This window comes from Mesoplodon densirostris, chromosome 7 (genome assembly GCF_025265405.1).
Source record: "Mesoplodon densirostris isolate mMesDen1 chromosome 7, mMesDen1 primary haplotype, whole genome shotgun sequence".
Classification (NCBI taxonomy): Eukaryota; Metazoa; Chordata; class Mammalia; order Artiodactyla; family Ziphiidae; genus Mesoplodon; species Mesoplodon densirostris.
In genome coordinates, this window is record NC_082667.1 from 118,276,985 (window position 1) to 118,298,332 (window position 21,348).

The window sequence follows — 21,348 nt, forward strand, 5'->3', positions numbered from 1 at the left end:
ATCCTAAACTCCCAATCTGTCCTTCCCCCTGACCCTTCCACCCCGGGTAACCATAGGCCGTTCTCTAAATCTGTGAGTCTGTTTCTGTTTTGTAAATAAGTTCATTTGTATCATTTTCTTTAGATTGCGCCTATAAGTGGTATCATAGGATATTTGTCTTTCTCTGTCTGACTTATTTCACTTAGTAGGATCATCTCTAGGTCCATCCATGTTGCTGCAAATGGCATTGTTTCATTCTTTTTAATGGCCGGAGACTGTTTTTTGTTTTCTGTCTTCCCTTGTCTGGGATGAGTTGCATACGTGTGGCGACATGGCCCCGAGGCAGAGGGCGGACCTGATGGCTTCCCAAAGCCCCTGTGGGCCTGTGTCCCCTCCCAGGCTTGCTCATTAGTTTGCCCACAGCCAGGGGAGTTTCCTCCCTGCCTCCAATTAGCCTCTGCCCCTCCAGTTCTCTGAGAGGAGTTTCTCTTTGTGGAGGAGGAAGGGAGCAGAGAGCAGGGGCCGAGGGCTGGGGAGGGAGGGGGCTGGACTGGGGGTGGGGAGGGCCAGGGTCTGGAGGGGGAACAGCAGCCAGGCAATTCTTACAGCTTCCTATCATACTTTGATAAATTGACTCTGAAAGGGCCTTTCCTTCAAGTGATTTATGCCTCACAGCTGTTCACGGTGTGAAGTATCTAGGTGCTGAAGGGGGCTGTGAGGCGGGCTGTGCAAGGGAGACTCTGGCCTCTTACGGCTCTGAGTCCCCAGGACCCCCTCTCTGATGCTCAGGAGAGGGGTATTCAGGTGGCCGCCTCGGAGCCCCAGCTGGGAGCCAACGGCTGCAGAACTGAATAGGGGCCTCTAGGCTGGTCTTCCAGAAGAGATGGACCAGGGAGGGAGGGTGGAGGAATGAAGTCAGACATGAAGCAGAACTTTCTGACACTGTGCTGAGTGACCAGAGAGGCTGTGGAATAGCCTCGGGTGCCCTGGCTGCCCAGCATGGGGCGATCATCAGTATTATTTACCTTGAACCTCACCATGACCCAGCGAGGTGGGCAGACAGGGCAGGCCACAACAGCCCTCTGGGACTCAGGATCAAAGAGCCCAGCAGGGATCAGAGAGTTGCCCGACATCACACAGCGGGAATCTGAGCTGGAACCTGAACTTCAGGTGCAGGAAGATTTCCCCAGGGCACCTCAGCCTGCAGCCACCCAAATCTTGCACTCACCATCCCTAGCTGGCCTCGCCTGGACAGATGCACGGTGACCGCTGGCTGCCCCAGAACTGGCCTATTCCTAGTGCCCCCTCCCCCAGCCCCGGGTCCTGGAACGTTTTTCTGGTTCAGGCTGGGGGCAGGTGGTCCAAGACCTCTGCTCTAACTCAAGGCCGGGCATGAAATTTATGGGTGTGCCCCAAACCTCAGAAATGGAGATAAATTATAATGGAACGAAAATTAAAAAAAAAACTACCAAGACAAATGCAAAAGTATTCATGATGAATAAACTATCACAATTTAAAATAAAGATAGGATCGTGAAGCTGAAATTAATTAAAAATGACCGAAGATGGTCACTTCGTCATGAGAAATGATCAAACATGCCCCTTTAAAAAAAAAAACCAACAACAAAAAAAAACATGGCCACTTTTTTTCAGCTGAAAAATGAGAGAAGCAAAGGGAAGTAGATTATTATCATTATTGATGTATTTGCTTCCATCAAAGCCAAATAAACTCTGTTTTTGCTGTAAATAAAATAATGTTGTGTTTGAGTTTAAATACATCTACTTTTAAATGTTTCAATATGTTTTCAAGTACTTTAATGTTCTGAAAAGAAAATTAACTATTTAAAAATACATGGAATCATGGAGTTAGGGGCACACATTGTTTCCTTTTGCCTCAGGCTCCAGTATGTCTTGGCTTGGTGCTGCTACTGTTTCCTGTCTTTATTCAATATTTTGATGTTTTTTTCAGAAATTAATTTTTTTTGCATTAACTTTGATTTTTTAAAGTATTCCCTTAAAATATCATCTAGATTACTGAGTTGTTGGATGCCCCTTACATTCTGTGCATCGCCCCAACCTTGGACCTGTTTTGATGCTCTGCAGGGAGGGCAGTTTCCTTTCTTTCCTGTCCCTGGTGGGAACAAGACACAGTCCAACCCCTCGGGCTCTTGAGACCCACCTAGGTCTAGAATAGTCCCCGGGAAGGTGAGCACTGGGGCGAGAAGAGGCTGCCAAGGGAAGATGGATGGGCTCTGAGGCTCTACAGACAGAGACGAGCATCCATTCCCGAGGCCATCCATCAAGTTCCCAGTGCAGTGACACTCACCCTAGTCAGGCCAGGAGGCCCCAGCTTTCAGGAACAGGGAGGCAGGAAGAAGCCAAGTGGGCAGAGGGCTCCTGTAGGCTCTGAGCTGGTGCCTGGAAGGGGTGAGGTTCAGCCAGGGCGGCCGGGATGGGCACTGACCGGTTCCAAGTGGCGTTGCATACTTCGTCCGGCCCCTCTTAGCCCCCATCTTGCAGGCAGGCCTCAGCCCTGCTGCTCAGACCCTGGCAGGGCTGGGGGCTGGGAGGGAGTGTGGGAAGTGGGGGGGAAGTGGACGCGTGTGGAGGCAGACAGCTTAGCGGTGGCCTGCACACCCTCCTCTGCCTGCTCAGACCTCCGGGGGCCCCCCGCCTGCAGAACGGAGCTGAACGAGCAGCCCCACCCTCTCCTGCCCTCCGAGCCACCAAAGGTCCTCCACTTGAACCCCCTCTCTGCTGCCCACCTGCAGGGCCCTCCACCCTCTCCAGCTGACCCCAGAGTGGTTCCTCCTCCAGATCCAAGTTCTGCGTCCTCTCTGAGGCCTTCCCCGACTCTCCGCGGCCCTCACTGTCCCACTGGTTCTCCCCGGCCTCATTTCTGTATGGAACCATCTCACGGGCGCATAAGTCACCTCCCCCAGCAGACTCTGAATCTTCTGAGGGCCTGGACGATGGCTTATACCCGGGGTCCCTTCTCAGAGCCTCGCACGTGCTGGCAGCAATGTCTGGGGGTGAGACGACCCTGTGAATGCTCTCAGGCCCGTGGCTCTCAAGTTGTGCAGCGGGCGCAGGCAGGGGTGGCTGCTGAGGGAGGGCTCCATCAGGGTCACGGTCAGGCTGGTGGAGCTCTGGTCCCTCTGTGAGCCTGTGTGGGAGTCCCCGCCCCTCTCGGGGTTCTCCTGACAGAAGACATCGCTGCCTGAGGCACAGGACACTGGATTCTCCTCCCAGTGTCTCAGCAGATGGCAACTGCCCCCTACCAGCAGCTCAGGCCAGACACCTTTGTGTGCCCTTGACTTTGCTCTGTGTCTCACACGCCAACTGCTGTGGCTCCACCATCGAAATACACGCAGATCTCATCCCTTCTCACACCTGCACTACTGCTGTCCTAGTCAGGTCACCAGGACAGGACGCCTGGACCACACAGTGGCTTCCTAATGGGTTTTCTGCATTCATTCTTGCTTCCTCCCCGCCCCCAGTTCCCCATGATCTCTTCTCAAAATAGCAGCCAGGACGATCCTCTTTGCATTATGTCTGCCCTCTACTCGAAGCTTCTGGTGGTTTCTCCCTTAAGCAGAGTAAACTCTGAGATCGTTACCGTGATCTACAAGATCCCACAAGATCTGGCTCCCTCTGACCCCATCTCCACGGCTCTCTCCTTTATTCACTCTGCGTCAGCCATGCAGGCCTCCTTGCTGTTCCTGGAAGATGACAAGAACGCTCCCGCCTCAGGGCCTTTGCTGTACCCACCTCTGCCCTCCCCAGGTCTGGAATGCTTTGTCTCCAAATGTTTTCTTGGCTAGCTCCCTCGCTTTCTCCAGGCCTTTGGTTATATGTTACTCCCTCAAATAGGCCCTCCCTGGTTCTCCATATAAAATTGCACCTCTGGGACTTCTCTGGTGGGGCAGTGGTTGAGAGTCCGCCTGCCGATGCAGGGGACATGGGTTCGTGCCCCGGTCCGGGAGGATCCCACATGCCGCGGAGCGGCTGGGCCCGTGAGCCATGGCCGCTGAGCCTGCGCGTCCGGAGCCTGTGCTCCGCAACGGAAGAGGCCACGGCAGTGAGAGGCCCGCGTACCAAAAAAATAAAAAGAAAAAATCGCACCCTCTGCTCCACCCCTCTCCTCCTCTTCCTCCTGTTTCGTTTTGCTTTATGACACTCAGGACGTGACAGTATTTGTTTGTCTGTCTGTCTCCTTACCCTGGTGGAAACTCCAGGAGAAGAGTGACTTCTTCTGTTTTGTCACTGTTGTATCTTTAGTGCCCACAAAAGCAATGGCACACAGTAGGTGCTTATCCGAACGGCTTACCGCCTACTAGCGGCATATGATGGGGGATAAAGTTCTCCCATCTGCCTATGGGTGGATGGACTTGCATCCCATCAGGCCACATCCAGCTCTCATGGTCTGCTGGAAGGCCGCCTCTGCACCCGTGGTCCCTACTTTGCATCAGGTTGGCACTTTATACTTTTCCAATGGCTGTCAACACAGGATCTCATTTCGTCTTCTTGCCCATCCCTGGAGGCTCAAGTGGTAAAGTGAGATGCCTGAGGTCACCTATGAGTGAGGGGTAGACCCTGGGTCAGAGGCACGTCCCCTGGGGCTCAGCCTCATCATCCCAGCTCTCTGGGGTGGCCTATGGCCTGAATCATGAGTGATCTCTGGGGCCCATGTCCAGGCCAGTCCCTGGGGAGGCTTCTGAGCAAATCCTCAGCCTCTCCAGTCCGGGCTTGGTTCCCGGTGTGAGTCACAGCTCTGTCACTGCTCTTGCCTGTTTTATGATGAAGGGTGATTATACTAAGGGACATTAATTACAGGAAATAACGGCTCACTCTTGGGGCTTCTCCAGCCTGGTTTTGCTGAAGAGCCCAGTGCGCTTCCATTCATTTCAAATGGCCTCTTTGAATAGTGAGCACAGACAAGAATATTTGTTCCTATTTTACAGATTAAGACAGGGGAGGGGCCAGGGCAATGGCATGTTGTAAACCCTGCTCTCCAAACATTACATAACACACCAAACAAACCCTGATTGTAATGTTTGGCAATTTCTAGGGTATAAATCCTCCCATTACGGCCAGTTACAAGCTGCCGACATGTCTTCACTGGATGCAGAGCTGGGAAGAGACGTCCGCCAACCCCTCTCCCGGGCAGCATGCACTGTGCCAGGGTGAGAGCCCTGAGCTTCTCTTCAGACCTTCACAGTTCATGCTCACATTCAGTACTCGTCTGATTTTCATAACAACCTTTTAGATGGGCAGCTATTCTTATGCCCATTTATCAGATGAGAAAACTGGGGCTCAGAGATGAACTGATTTGTTCCAGGTGGGAGGGGAGGGCTATGTGTCCCTGCTGGGAATGCCGGCCAAGCCGAGGCAGGGCAGCCGGGAGGGAAAGGAGCGGAGGGCACCCCGCCTGGTTTAGTCCTCTGGCCGCTCCTCCCTCAGTCTGAGCTGACCTGGACAGTTGCAGCGGAAGGTAAACTCCCTTAGCTAATAGGTGACCTTGGTGGTCGTTCATCTGTTCTGTGGACTCTACTGACAGCTGTTGTGGGCTGGGCCTGGGCTTGGTGCTGGGTGCAGAGGGCAGGGAGACCAGGCCCTGACCAGCGGAGACACGCAGTCCAGGTGGGAAGACATCCACACAGCACAGGACTGTGTGGTGAGGGCTGTCACGGGGAGCGTAGGATGCATGGGAACCTAGAAGGGACCCTAACTCAGAGGCCGGGGAAGGCCGAGGCCTGGAGGGGCCTGGGCGGCGTGTGGGGTGGAGAAGAGCAAGGAGAGGCGTCTTCCACACAGAGGAAGAGAGAGAATCGTGTGATTAACGCTTGGGGGAGGATGAGTGAGGGGGTACCCTGCAGTGGGGAGAGTGGAGGCTGGGGGGAGGCGGGTCCTCAGCCGGACACTCCTGGTCCCCAGTGCCTTTTCCGCCCTGCCACCCCGTGGCTGCGTTCCCTGAGCGTGCTCAGACTCTGCGAGTTTGCTATGAGAATCTGGAGCAGCATGAGGCAGATGCCAGCCTGGTCAGCCCGTCAAAGCCGTATTTGGATTTGGGATCCTGAGAAACTGACCTCCTATTTGCCGGTCTTAAATCCCAGCTCCCTGGAACCCACTGGAGGCAGAAAAGGAGTCTGCTGCCCCGCCCTCCCTGCCCCCAGCCCCAGAGCAACTCCCCGCAGAGGGCAGGGCTGGTGTGTGGTCGGCAGGTGCCCACACATGGCTTCTGGCCACAGGATGCCATGGCCGGTGGGAGCCCGCGAGGCAGGCTGTGTGTCAGGGAGAGGGGCTCCCCATGCAGATGGCTGACCAAGGGCCAGGTAGCTGAGACCCCACCCTGCTCTGGGTGCCCCAGGGCAACAGGGCACTTCTGGTGCATTTGCCACTGGGGGTGGGACATGTGCTTTGGAGCCCTAAGCAGCTGTGTAAGAACTTCACTGTCCTGAGGCCACTGTGCTGGAGAGACCACTTGGAGAGACCACACAGAGATGGAGAGAGGGGCCAAGGAGCTGGCACTCTAGCCCCCTGACACTCACATATTCCCAGCCCAGGCACCAGACATGCAAATCGAGGAGACTTTGAGATGACCCAGCCCCACTGGGCTTGGCCATGACACACCCGAAGCCAGAACAGACCGGCCGAGCTGGGTTTAGCTTCTTGACCTGCAGAAACTACGAGAATTTAATAACTGATGCCTGCTGTTTTAAGCCCCTGGGTTTGGGGATGACTTGTTATGTAGCAATAGAGAACTGGCACAGACTTTGCAGGGATACCTGCGCTCAGAACATCACGAGGCACCGTGCTCGTCACGTGCTTGCCTATACGCAGTCACCTTTCTCTCTGTGATAACCAAGAAGGCTGGTAGGGCAGGTATTCTTTTTTTTTTTGTGGTACGCGGGCCTCTCACTGTTGTGGCCTCTCCCGTTGCGGAGCACAGGCTCCGGACGCGCAGCCTCAGCGGCCATGGCTCACGGGCCCAGCCGCTCCGCGGCATGTGGGATCCTCCTGGACCGGGGCATGAACCCGCGTCCCCTGCATCGTCAGGTAGACTCCCAACAACTGCGCTACCAGGGAAGCCCTATTTACTTACTTATTTTTGGCTGCAATGGGTCTTTGTTGCTGTGCGCGGGCTTTCTCTAGTTGTGGCGAGCGGGGGCTACTCTTTGCTGTGGTGCACAAGCTTCTCACTAGAGTGGCTTCTCTTGTTGCGGAGCACAGGCTCTAGGCACGCGGGCTTCAGTAGTTGTGGCTCGCGGGCTCTAGAGCACAGGCTCAGTAGTTGTGGTGCACAGGCTTAGTTGCTCCGTGGTATGTGGGATCTTCCTGGACCAGGGCTCGAACCCCTGTCCCCTGCATTGGCAGGCAGTTTCTTAACCACCGCACCACCAGGGAAGTCCCGGTCAGTTGATTTTTGACAAAGGCAATTTGGTGGGGGAAAGTGTAGTCTTTTTCAACAAACAATGCTGGAACAACTGGATAGCTCTATGCAAAAATGATGAATTTAGTTCCTTACCTCACAAATTACCTAGAAATTAACTTAAAATGAATCATAGACTAGATGTAAGAGCTAAAACTGTAAAACTTGCAAAGAAAATATAGCAGTAAATTTTTGTGACCTTGGTTTAGACAGAGTTCTTAGATAGAATATCAAAAGCACAATCCATAAAAGAAAAAAAATACTAAACTGGGCTTAACATTAAAAGGTTTTGTGCTTCAATAGATACCATTAAGAAGATGAAGAAAGAAGCCACAAACTGAGAGAAAATAGTCACAAATTATATATCTGATAAAGGACTGGTATGCAGAGTGTATAAAGAACTCTTACAACACAATTCTAATAAGATGGCAAAAGATTTGTATAAACACAGCAAAGAAAATAAAAAATGGATAATTATCAGATCCAAAGATGCTTAATACATGAGTCATTAGCCGAATGCAAATGAAAAGCATAGAGGAGCACCACTTTGACCCACTAGATTGGTTATAACAGAAAAGCCAAACAACACCCAGCGCTGATGAGGATGTAGACAAGCTGGAACTCTCATACGTTGCTGGTGGGAACAGAGTAAAATGATGCAGTCGCTTTAGAGACTTTGAAAGCCCTCAACCCCAAATTAGCAAACTGAATGCAGCAACATCAAAAAGGATTATACACCATGACCCAATGGGATTTTCCCCAGGAATTCAAGGTTTGTGCCACTTTGGCACTTTTTAGAAAAAGTTAATTATAAACTTTCCACACGGCCTAGCTAGTCCACTTCCTGGGAATCTACCCATGAAAAATGAAAACACATACATGCACTTGGACTTGTATGTGAGTGCTCACAGCAGCATTATTCACAACAGCCTCAAACTGGAAACAATCCAAATGTCCATCAAGTGATGAAGGAATAAACAAAATGTGTCAAACCATACAATGGGATACTAAAAAGAAATGAACTATGGACACTTGCTACAACACAGATGAATCTCAAAAACATGATGCTAACTGAAGGAGCCGGACACAAAGGCCACATATTTTGAGTCTATTTATATGAAATATCCAGAAAGGGCAAACCTATGAAGACACAAAGCTGGTCAGTGGTTGCTGGGTCTGGAGGTGGGAGCAGAGATGGACAAGGGATCTTTTTAGGAAATGGCCTAATACTGGATTATGGTGATGGTTGCATAACTCTATCTACTAAAAATCATTGAGTTGTGCACTTAAAATGGGTGGATTTAATGGTATATAAATTATACCTCAATAAAGCTCTTAAAAAATAAAGGGGAAGGGCTTCCCTGGTGGTGCAGTGGTTGAGAGTCTGCCTGCCGATGCAGGGGACATGGGTTCATGCCCCGGTCCGGGAAGATCCCACATGCCATGGAGTGGCTGGTTCCATGAGCCATGGCCACTGAGCTTGAGCAGCCGGAGCCTGTGCTCTGCAACGGGAGAGGCCACAACAGTGAGAGGCCCACGTACCGCAAAAAAAATAAATAAAATAAAATAAAATAAAATAAAGGGGAAGATGAAAAAGGACACTTCCTCTGTGAAGTCTACCCTGAGTGTTCAACCTGCTCTTTTCCCCAGGAAACCCCACCCCTTATACTCTGCTCTACATTTTTTGATAGCACTTACCACCTTCTAATAAGCTATAACATTTTCTTCTTGTATTTATTTTTTACTGATGAACTCTTTGCTAGAATAGAAGTTCCATGGAGTCAGGAGATTTTAGTATGTTTTGATTACTGATGCATATTCCCCATGCCTAGGACAGTGCCAGGTGTGCAGAAGGTACACAGATGTATGTTGAAAAACATAATGAGGGAAGAAGTGCTCTTGGGCTCTGTTTCAGCTCTGCCTTCCCTTGCTGTAGGACCTGAGTTATGCACCGTCTCTCTCTGGACCCATCTACCCAGAAGGTTAGGGGATTGGGAATTGGGGGATGCTGCCAGCAGTGTGGACTTAGAGACCTTGCCCTGCAGCTCCCCTGCTGAAAGAGTTGCAGACAGTGCTTGTGGCTTTGAAAAATGCACAAAGTGAAGACACATTTGGACCTTATTCATTTGCCCCAAAGTATTTGGGGTTTGACGTCATTTTAAAGATGCCTTCTTCATTTAAACTGACTTACTCTCCATCAGAGTTAAATAATTCATGTTGATTTAGGAAGCTTTCTTTCTTTCTTTTTTTTAAACATCTTTATTGGAGTATAATTGCTTTACAATGGTGCGTTAGTTTCTGCTTTATAACAAAGTGAATCAGCTATACATATACATATATCCCCATATCTCCTCCCTCTTGTGTCTCCCTCCCACCCTCCCTATCACACCCCTCTAGGTGGTCACAAAGCACCGAGCTGATCTCCCTGTGCTATGCGGCTGCTTCCCACTAGCTATCTGTTTTACATTTGGTAGTGTATATGTCCATGCCACTCTCTCACTTCATCCCAGCTTACCCTTCTCACCCCCGCCATGTCCTCAAGTCCATTCTCTATGTCTGCATCTTTATTCCTGTCCTGCCTCTAGGTTCTTCAGAACTATTTTTTTTTTAGATTCCATATATATGTGTTAGCATATGGTATTTGTTTTTCTCTTTCTGACTTACTTCACTCTGTATGACAGACTCTAGGTCCATCCACCTCACTACAAATAACCCAATTTCATTTCTTTTTATGGCTGAGTAATATTCCATTGTATATATGTGCCACATCTTCTTTATCCATTCATCTGTCGATGAACACTTAAGTTGTAAGAAGCTTTATTTCTAATGGGAGCCACAAGACAGCTGAGTTAATATTAGAACAGACCAGGAAGAAGAGGGAAATAGATAGGAATACTGGGAAAATCCCCTTTTTAATAATTAACCTGACATCCACTATCCTTCCCCCCCTCACTTCCAATCCCCCTTACTCTGCTCTGCTTTCTCATTTTCATAGCACTTGTTACCACCTGATATCCTACACAGCTACACAATGTACTTGCTTAATGTTTATTATGTATCGACTGTCTTTCTCTGCTAGAACACGAGCTCCACCGGGGCAGGGGTGCTTTTCTCTCTCATTTACTAATGAATCTCCAGTGCCTGGCACATAATATGTGTCGATCAAATCCTTGGTGCTCGAGTCTTCCTGCTCTGGGTCCCCCAAATCCCTGCCTTCCAGGTTTTCAGGAAGTTAGAAGGATCACATCATGCAGTATCACCCTTACAGCTCCGGCCCTGGAACCGTTTTGGTATTTTTCAACTCAGGGGTTCTGGCAGGTGGGAGAAGCAGCAGTGTGCATGGGTGTGTAACTTGAAAGTGCATGCCACTTAGTGGCATGTGTGTTAGTTTCATGCTTGCAACAATTCTTGGAGATTGGTATTTTTATTATCCCCATTTTGTAGATGAAGAACCAGAAACTCCATCCATTCATTCAATCACTCATTCGTTCATTCATTCATTCCTTAAAAACCCCCAACGTTACTGAGTATCTACCCTGTACTAAGTACTGGTTATAGAGTTGAACCAGAGGCCCAGAGGGAGCTCTGAGGACCTTGCCCAAGGTCACACAGTGAGTAAGTGGCAGGCAGGTATTCTGGTTCTCGGCACAGCCTCTTCCCCTTGCACCACAGCTCTGCACACGTGCTGGGGGTCCTGAGCAGCATCCCGGCAGATCTGGCTGGGGGTGCATGGAAGCTGGATGTGGAGGCGGGCTCTGGGGCTAAGGTGTACAGCCAGAATCCCAGCTCTGGGCAGGACTTTGAAAGGTCCTTTCTATAGCCTCAAAGTGGGATGTTGCCTAAAATACCCTCATCAGTTACTGTCTATGACTCAGGCACCACATGAATTCGGGTTCCAGTGGGGGATTTTCCTAAAATAGCTGGTAGAGCAAGTTGGGCTCCTTACTGCAGAAGTCGTTGCCTTCTGGGAGCTGGATGGTTTTTCATAGTAATGGGTCATCTTATTTATCACCACCTTTATTTTACAGATGAGGACACTGAGACCCAGAGAGGCTGAGTAACCAGATCACACAGCTGGTTAATGGCAGGACCATGACAGTTGCCTCCAAGCCTGTGGCTCTGCCCGTGACACCATGATTCCAGAGGTGTTCTGTGGGGTGGAAGGGCACCCAGTCCTCTCCTCGCTCAGCTTCACAGGATCTGACCCTTCCCCTTTTTCCTCTCTGTCCCCTGGCTCCTTCCCTCTGTCTCCCTGAGGTAGCAAATGCTCAGCTCACAGTTGCTCCTTGCCTGATTGCATCTGAGAGCTGGGAACACAAGGCTAATTAATGTGTCTGTGACTCTAGGCTTGGCTGCCGGGCCCGGGTCCCCATGCCCTCCCTGGAGCATGGCAGACTCTGAGCTGGCCCTCTGACTCCTCTAAGCAGGCTGCCGGCAGTTGCATATTTTAACAGTGCCCATCTGTTGGCTATATAATCTCTCGTATTTGCCCTTCTCACTCGGTGCTTTGATGGAAGACCCCTGGGGGGTCTCCCTCTGTTCCAGCCAAAGTGTTTGCTTTGCAATTTTGCTGGAATACCATCCGATTCTGCTCTTACAACTTCTGCAGGTTCTAATCAGGCTCTTACTTTATTTAATTAAAAATCTATCTCAGGCAAATATGGACTAAATTAGGGAAGCTCTCTCATTCCTGGAACATAGGGAAAGCAGCGCCCCCCTTGGGGATCTGGCTGGGACATTTTTCCAGGCTGAGATGTCATGGCAAAGCAGATGGGATCTTGGTTGGGAAGCTGGCTGCCCAGGGTAGAAACAGCCCTCTCTCTGCTGGGACAGGAGAAGCCCTGTCTATCCACCACCATGAATAGACCAGGCTCCCTTTCCAGAAGGCTGGGTCAGCTTCTGCCTGTAGGGCCTCCCTCCAGGGCAGTAGGTGGGGCTGTATACCATGGAGAAACTCAGCTAGAGTCCTGCAGGGCCAGGCCAGGGCTGGGACCCACAGGACCACTCAGGGGTAGGGATTTAGGGTAGCCTTGAGGAGTCAGGGGGGAATGTAGCAGAGCCTGGGGAAGCTTGAGGAGTGGTTTTTGTGGAGTCCTTACGAAAGGCTGATGGACAAATGCCAGCTCAGTTTCCCTTTCTGGCCTCAGGAATTCCACCCAGGCCATCCTGCTAGGGTCTCCTGGAAACTCTGCCTTCCCTCTCTTCAACTGATCTCCAGACTTGTGAAACATTTCCCACCCCAAACTGCCAGAAGCCAGTGCCAGGCCAGGCCTCTGGAGAGGGAGACGGGGGAGTGAACACCTTTTAGATGTGACCCAAGACAAAATTAAGTCTGTTCAGATCAGATCCAGAGGCCCTGCTCTCAGAAGCCTGGCTCTTAACCAGACAGACAAAGGCAATCCTCAGGGCATTTAGGGATGTGGAGACCGGGCAGAGAGCACCCTTTGCTCCTCTAAGCCTCAGACCCTCATTTGGGGCCACAATCCTCATCCCATAGGCCGGCATTGGAACAGGCGAGGTAACATAAGTGGTTTGGAGTTGGAAAATCTGGGGTCTATTTTGAGGGCTAATTCAGCTGTGTGACCTCCCATGAGAGCCTTTGCCTCTCTGAGCCTCAACTTCCTTATCTGTAAAACATTTGGGATAATGTGGACTTTGTCACCTAACTGAGATAGTAGAGAGGAAGGGAGGCTGTGACTGGCTGGGTATGACCAGGTTGAAGCTCTGATACCAGGATGTGAACTTAAGAACCAGAGGAGTCTCCATCTGTTTTCCGTCCTGCGTGAAGTCAGGAGTGGGCCCTGCTCAGGTTCCTCTCATTTTAGCATCTCTGGGACCCTCTGGAAGGGGTACAAGGGAAGGGGTGGTGCTAAATAACCTCTGGAGATGAAGATCTTACAATTCCACTTAGCAAATCGATATGGCCTTTTGCAATCCTTAAAGATCAGAAAATATATTAGGCACTGAATCCTCCTCTCTCCTCCCTCAATCCCTGCAGCGATTACAGACCGGGTCCCATTTTAGCCACATCTCAGGAGAGACGAAGGTGGCAGCCTCTCCCTCTAACACAGGAGGCCCACTTCCTGGTCAATCCCAACTCACTGACCCTCCAAGAGCAGGTTTATTTTTCTCATTCCTTCCATCGCAGGTGGGGGGAACCTGAGAGGTGGAAGGGGGTTTCTGAGGTTGGCCCCCACTTCCTCCTTCCCGTCTCAAGACGCCAAGCTCCGAGCTGGGTAAGTGGTCCTCCGGGGTCAGTCTGCTGCTGTGCTTGAGACTGTTTACCCCGTGTGCTGGCCGTGTAGATCTGAAGATAACCTGACACCCTCGTAAATATTTCACCTCTGAGCAGCCAGCAGCAAGGAGGCAGCATGCCAGCTGCTGACCCTGTTGTCAAACTTCACAGCAGCTGCAGGAGGCGGGGGTGGGCGGGACTTCCCTCTTCTGGCTGCCTGGGTGCCATCCCCCATGCGTGCCCTTTGCTTCTCTGAGCCTCAGACCCTCAACCGGGGTTCACAATCCCCGTCCCGCGGGCCGGCGTCGGAACAGGCGCGGTAACATAAGAGGAGGTGCTGAGAGGGCTGCTGTGCAGCGCTATGCAAACGTGAGCTATTATTACTTATGGGCCGGCATGGTTCCCAGAGGGCCTGGCCCCTGGCTAACATCTGGCCGGAGGAGGCAGTTGACAGGGGCTGAACTCTAAACTGGGATGAGGCAGCTGGAGAGGTAGATGAGCCCGTCCCCTGGTCTCAGGCGGGTGTGCCCGAGTCAAGGAGTGGGGACCTCTTCAGGAGGATGTCCCAGGGATGCTGGGCTCCTGGGAAGCCAAGATGGAGAACGACCAAGGGGTAAAGGTGTGATTTAGCATAAGAACCTGAAATGACTTTCCCTGGGGATGACGTAGGCAGCCCGGTCCTCCACCTGAGAACCGGGATTCCCAGGGAGCAGCAAAGGTGGGAAGGAGCAGGGTCGGGGTGGTCCCTATGGATGCTGAAGTCATGGAGTGAACTGAGCTCCATGCTGAGTCTGATAGGGGAGGGTTTTAGATGGGGCTTTGTCAGTACCAGGGGAGGGCAGTTCAGAAAGAAGGGACTTGAGGATGTGTCTCCTTCTTCTCTGGATCTCCGTCACCGAGCACAGGACCTCACATGGATCACGTGTGCAGAACATGTTTCCTGATTCAATAAATAAGCACCCAGGAGCCCTTTTTAACTCCTTAAGTGGCAGTCAAACACACTGGGGTTGGGCAAAGTCAGAGGTCAGCTGGTGCTGGCCTTCTGATGTCCAGGGCAGGAACTTTCATTTTTCCCTCTTTGGGTGGGGAGGGATTGACACAGTGGGGCGAGCAGTGGTCAGAGCCCTGTGGGACAATGCCGGGGAGCTTTGTCCAGTGGGGAGGGCCCTCCGGTCTGGCCCCTGGCTTCTGGAGCTGAGCCCGGGGTGCTTCCCATAGCATCCTCAGCCCAGCGTACGGACGGTTCTTACCTAGGACGGTGAGGCGTGCGGGGCGGGACCGGATGGCAGCCTGGATGGCCTGGCACTCGTACACAGCATCGTCTTGCAGCTCTGCCCGCAGAATCTTCAGGTGATGTTCCCCTGACAGGTGGTTCCCTACCACCAGGTACTGTGGGTAACCTGTGGAGACGGCAGGCATATCAGGAGGGCTGGGGCGGGGGTGGAGGAGCCGGGCATGACAGACAGGCACAGCGGGGGACGGGGGGGATACCCGAGCCGGGGCTGGTCCTAGGGGCTGGCAGAGCAGGAGGTGACTGCCCAGGGCCCTGATCTCAGTATAAGGAGCACAAAAGAGAGTTTCCCCAGGGGGCTGGGGCAGCGTGTGTGTGTGTGCACGTGCACATGCACGTGCGTGTGCGTGTGTGTGTGTACAAGGGTACTGTAGGTTTTAAGTTTAGGAATGTTGGGGAAGCTATTATTAGAGTGGGAAGGAGACAGCAGAGATAGGGGTGCTAAATGTGGACAGACACAGCGGGGCTGTCACCCTGGAAAGCAGCGCGCTCGGCACTGTGGTTTGTAAGGCAGACATGCATCCTAATAAGGAGACACACAGAGAGACAGAGAGACCCAGGCTGAGATGTAAGAACCGAGAAGACAGAGTCAGAAGGAGAGAGAAGAAGGAAAAAAAGAAAACTTGGAAAAGGATCAGGAGTCACTCTGGGGAAAACTTTAGTTTCAGGATGGACAGGAAGTAGAACCCGAGGCCCACCCACCAGTTCCCAGGAGAACCTCTGGTCACTTGGAACGGTACTGTAGTGGCTCTTTTCTGGTCATTCCTACTATGACCCCCTGAACCCCAGGGCCTGATTAAACACTTAGGAGGCACTCGGGATGCTTAAATATTTGGGGCTTATTACACCATGGGCAATGAACAACAGATAAATAAAAGCTTGAGAATCATACATCATTAAGCAGCTTTCCTGATGCTCTGCGGGTTGAATATAAATGCCAGCGTGAGTCCTGGCTGCCGGGACGGGCAGAGCCTCTCTCTCTCCCGGGTCTTGGACCCTAGACCTCCTTAGTTTCTCCCGCAGGACCTGTTTTCCATCAGTCCTCTTCCCAGAGCTCTGCTTTCCCCGCACCAGTGCCTTACAGGGTCTTTCCTCCCCTCAGAGGCCCATCCACCCTCCAGCAGCCCCAGCTGCTCCTCTTTCTGAAGGGCCTTCGCTAGGGCAGAGTGAGTTCTCAGAAACGTGCCATAGGAGGAGGGAATTGGACACATTTGGCCATTTTTTTTTTTTTTTTTTGCGGTACGTGGGCCTCTCACTGCTGTGGCCTCTCCCGTTGTGGAGCACAGGCTCCGGACGCGCAGGCTCAGCGGCCATGGCTCACGGGCCCAGCCGCTCCGCGGCATGTGGGATCTTCCCGGACTGGGGCACGAACCCGTGTCCCCTGCATCGGCAGGCGGACTCTCAACCACTGCGCCACCAGGGAAGCCCACATTTGGCCTTTTAAAGAGACAGAAGCAGAGACAGAGGGACGTGCCATAGCTCTCTTCAAGTATCTCCAAGTCTCTTAGTGGGGGTTAGATGTGTTCATGTAGCTCCCAAGGACGGCATTAGGACCAAGGGTCAGAATGAACATGGGGAAATACTTTAGAATATTGTTAACAATTTACTGGTGTCCAACAAAGATCTGGGCTGCCAGAGATGGTAGTGAGGTCCCTGTCACTGGCTGTATTCAAGCATACATGGGATGATCGCCTGTCAGGGATACCGCAGAGGAGATTTCTACCCTGGAAGAAGTGTTGGTGCTCTTAGGCCCCTTTTACCCCCCATAACCTAAGGGTCTTCCAGAGGTGGGGCAGGGCTCCCTGGGGGTGGGCTGTTAAGCAGCACCCATTTCTGGTCAGTGGCGGTAGCTGTGATCCTCCACCAGACTCCCCAGTATGCTTTTGGGGTGCATCCTGTGTGGCTGAGCCTTTCAGGCTCACGTTTTCACGACTAGCATTGTCCCCATCATGCCATCAAGTGGTCCTGCCCTCCACAGCTGTTCAGGCCTGGCTGGCGATGCTACAAGGCCATCAGCTGTACCCCCAAGAGCCCGGCCGCCCCCCTGCCCTCCCTTCCTGCCCTCTGCTGAGCTTTGGGAAGGAGCCCGGGTAAGTTAAGTTGGCTCTCCCTAGGGCCGGGTGAGGGGCTGGAAGTGGGTGCTAGTCCAGCTCTCACCCTGCTGCGGCTGTCCTCAATGTAGCTGGCTCACTGCCCCTAGCCCCTCCAGCCTAGCCTCTGGATCCCACTGTCCTGTGATTAGTCCCTGGTCTCCTGCAGGCATCTTGGCCGGAGCTTGTGTTTTTGTTGACTTGCAAGCCGTCAGCAGCAGGCTTCCGCTCCCATAAGCTGCTGAAAACATCAGTGATGGGTTTGTTTGTATTAGCATAATTAGGCAGCGAGCCGTGGTGCTATCCCAAGGACTGGCAGCATCTTTGCAAAGCACAGGCCCAGAAGCACAGATTCTGAGGAAGTTCTAACTCCTTCCACAGCATCAATACTGTCTCTTGCTACTCCCAGGGGAGGCAAAGTTATTGGTAGTCTGGGTTCTACAGACAAACTGCCTGGATTCCAATGTCAGCTCTATCACTGCCTAGCTCTGTTGTCTTGGGTAAGTTACTTTAACTTCTTTGCCTTTCCATTTCCTTGTCGGTAAAGTGGGGACAATGTTAGCACCTCACAGAGTTATGGTGAAGATCAGATAGGATAATCTATGTAAAGTACCTGGCATTCAGTAAGTAGTCTATAAATGCTAGTTTAAATGAACATAACAGTGACGTAGGGTAGCCAAAGAGGCCCCTGTTTTGAGGAGGGAGAGCAGACAGGGTATAAGGGCTTTTGGGGTTAGGAGCCAGGGTCCCATGCATTGGGATTGGGTATTTGTTTGAATCAATTTCTTTCTCGGCTGCGATTTTATTTACCTGCCAAATAAAGGGGAAAAGCCTTCTTTTTCTACCCGTGGATGACTGTAGATTTATGAGATAATGTCTGAGAAATATTTCAGCTTCTTAGAAGAAAAATGTTCCATCAGTATGAGGGAGTGTATTTATAAATCACTTCCTTCGACTGTTTTTTTCCAGCTTTGGTGACCAGAAAGATAGTAAGCTCTTCAGTTAAGGCATCATTTCTGGTAGACTGGATGGGGCTACACATTTACAATAGAAGAGGGCAGAGCTGTAGCCGGCTGAAACCCCATAACAGGGGCCCCAGTTCCCCCACAGTGTTAGGCGCTCGGCAAATACTTCCTGAACGGAATTGAGATCTATTATACTCACTTTCTTATCAGGCAAGCAAACAGTGTTTATTGAGCATATATTTGTCATTATCGTCGTGATGCTATTTTGGGACAAGTGATCAAATACAGAGAAAACACGTTACCAAGAGTTTGAGTTTATTGGCTCTGCAAGGAGAGGGCTGACCTTCTTTCTATCAATGGAGTCAAGTTGGAGAGGAGTCAAGTTCATCAGAGCCCATTGCCCTCCAGCACTTAGCAGGACCCAATGCTGGATCCCAGAAAGCCATTCATGGAAGTGGATGCCAGAGGGTCAATTATCCATGCAGCGGTGACCGCTCTATGAACCATCCATTGTGACCTGGGGCTTCCTCTTCACCGACCCAACAAGACCCCAGTCCCTGATGGAAGCTGAAAACCATTGACCGGGAACCCAGAGAGCTTCCTTAACCAGCAGCAGTGCTGGGCCAGCTCAGAGCCTCGTGGAGCGTGAAGGACTTGGTTTGGGAAGATCGTATTATTCCCCCCGTTCCTCTGTGGTAAGGGGGTTCAGAGTCCCTGAAATTGGCTGGTTCCCACAATACTTAAATTTTTTGGCAGCACAGTATATTTTGGAGATGTGATTGTGTATTTTATCCATGCTCAGCTGGGCTGCAGCACTCAAACCCTGTGATGCTATTGACCATTGCTATAATATTTCAATACACGTTTTTGGCAAGACATAACTCACATTTTAAAATATTAACTTCCCAACCATCATGTTCCTGAGTGCACTTCGATTTTTATTTTCCTGCAGTTGAACACCATGAGAGAGGCAAAGCTGCTTCTCAGTTGAACACATATTTTTCTCTCCTTCTCCACCCCCAGACATTCCCCAACCACAGGGATACCCACATTCCTCGTTCTGCATGTTACAGTTTATGCCAAGTTAGCAAACAGCCACATGCCTACCCTCCTCAGGGGAGAATAATAATGGCTGATAGGTGAGTGACCAGGAGGATGATTTCATTCTTTTTTCTTCCAGGGGAGAGGATGGATTGGAAAAACGTCTGTGTGGGCTTAAGGGTTGACATTTACAATAGCTAACAGGTGATGGGGCGTGGGCACCAACCAGGCAGCACAGACGCCAGCCCTCAGCAGCCATGCGAGCCCACCAGCGCATCTTTGCTGAATACCAGCCTGGGTGGTGGGCTGAACGAAGCTTGGAATTTATTTTAAACACTTGTCTTCTTTTCTCCCCATCACATGGTGACCCCTAAACCCAACCAGGCTTCTTCGCGTTTTCAATCTACTTGGCTCCCTTTATGGTTGGAAGGAAGGAAGCACAAGGTTGTGACTTAAGTGGGGAATACGTGTTGGACCCAGGAGAAGGAACACTTTCCTTCTGGAAAACTGACCTTATGTGAATCATGTTTGACTTTGGAATGGACCCTCCAGGGCAACACTGTGTTAAGTTTAGGACTGACCGCCGAATGGAGGGTTTACTCATAATTCATCACCAGAGGTCAGAGGGGCCCTCAAAGTCCTATGCATCCTGGACCCAGGGCCTGCCTCGCCTGCCTCTGCCCGTGGGATCTGCAATGAAAGCTGAGATTTAATCCCCAAATGCCGCTGAAGATGGGGTTCCCTAGGAGGGGGTGGGTGGGTGGGTAGGGCAGGGGCGGGTTCTAGGCCTTCCTGGGGAGGTCTGGGGATACTCACTTGAGAGGTCCCTGCCCACGCCCAGAGCTAAGCCGTCTTTGATCCACAGAACGAAGCCATCGTATTCAGGGATGGCGCACAGCAGTGTCACCGGCTGCCCCGATACCACAGCCTGGTCCTGGGGCTGCTGGCTGAAGGAGTACACTTGACCTAGGAAGGAAACAAGTGCAACGGTCAGTGTCTTGCCGGAAGGGCTTCCCCTCGAGCTTTGGAAGCAGAGCCTAGGCTGCCCTGGGGGACAAGGACCCCCAGAGCACCTCCCTACCTGCCTGGGGCCCAGCTGCGGCTTCTTCACTGCCCCCAGCTCCATCCCCTGCTTGCAGGATCTCGCCCTGGCTGCAGGCTCCCTGCCCATCAATCCCCAGTGCACTCACTCTGTGCTCCAGCCATCCTCCAGCCCCCAAACGGGCCATGTGCCACTGCACTTGGCATGTGTTATTCCTCTTTCCCCTTAACGCCACTTCCTGGCGCCTACTTCCACAAGGGGGCAGAGGCAGGAGAGAGACCCCCAGTTGGAAGCACTCTGGGGGGCGGGGTGTGCTTCAATAGGGCAACAGGCATAGGGCGTGGTGTGCTTTGGTTAAACCTGAGAATCCAAGAAATATCGATAATGTCATCGTTTTAGTGGCTCCCAGGATGGGACTAGGGCCAAATTTGGCGGGATGAGGGGTGGTGGAGTGTGAGGGATGGTGGCGTTGAGTGAGCAGGTAATCGTCTCCTGTCCCTTTCTTTCCTGCAGCAGACCCTGCACCAGCCTCTCTGTCACTGGGAGCAAATCATCAGTGTGAACCCACACCTGCCCATACACACCTCCCTGAACCATCTAAGGTAGGCAGTTCATATTTTGTTAAACAGAGACACCCACATTGGGTACAATAGGCCAGACATTGTTCCAAGATTTAAAAATATTAGCCTGTTAATATTTTCATCCTCATAACAACCTATGAGGCAGGTACTCTTTTTATCCCCATTTTTCAGATGAGGAAATGAGGCCCAAGGAGGTAACAAAATAGTAACAGGAGCTGCGCATGTTAATGACTCACCACATGCCCTGTGGGCCTTCTCTGTGGCTGTCACATCCCCACAACCCTTGTGTGGGGCCTTATTAACCCCTTTTCACAGGGACTCAGCCCACTGAGCCTTAGAGGTTAAATAAGTTGTCCAGGGAGCATCTAGCGTCAGGACCAGGGCAGCGAATCCAAGACTTTCTGGCTCTAAGGACCATGTTCTCATCTACTGCATGCAGGTCACTACGCCTCATCCTGGATGGACTGCTGAAGAAGGGGGGTGATGTGACCCACATTCCCTGGGAGGCCACAGCTGAATGGACAACAGGACACGGGACATTGACATCCACTGAGCTCCCGGCCCACAGCACCATCTGTGCTTCCCATGCTGTCCCTCCTGTAACTGTGTAATTACACTTCAGAGCAGGACTATTCCCATTTTATAGCAAAGACACCCAGATCAGAGAGGCAAAGTAACCTGCCCAAGGTCACA

At 51.6% G+C, this 21,348-nt stretch overlaps 1 protein-coding gene across 1 annotated transcript in view; it reads right to left on the reverse strand.

The window, feature by feature from the left end:
- The window catches only part of KIRREL3 (kirre like nephrin family adhesion molecule 3), a 141,923-nt gene that overhangs the window by 59,113 nt on the left and 61,462 nt on the right, over positions 1-21,348 (reverse strand). Inside the window, exons 7-8 of the mRNA XM_060105276.1 lie at positions 19,849-19,998; positions 14,896-15,045 (exon numbers count right to left, since the gene is read on the reverse strand). Coding sequence (XP_059961259.1) covers positions 14,896-15,045; positions 19,849-19,998 — 300 coding nt within the window. The remainder of the gene's footprint in view (positions 1-14,895; positions 15,046-19,848; positions 19,999-21,348) is intronic.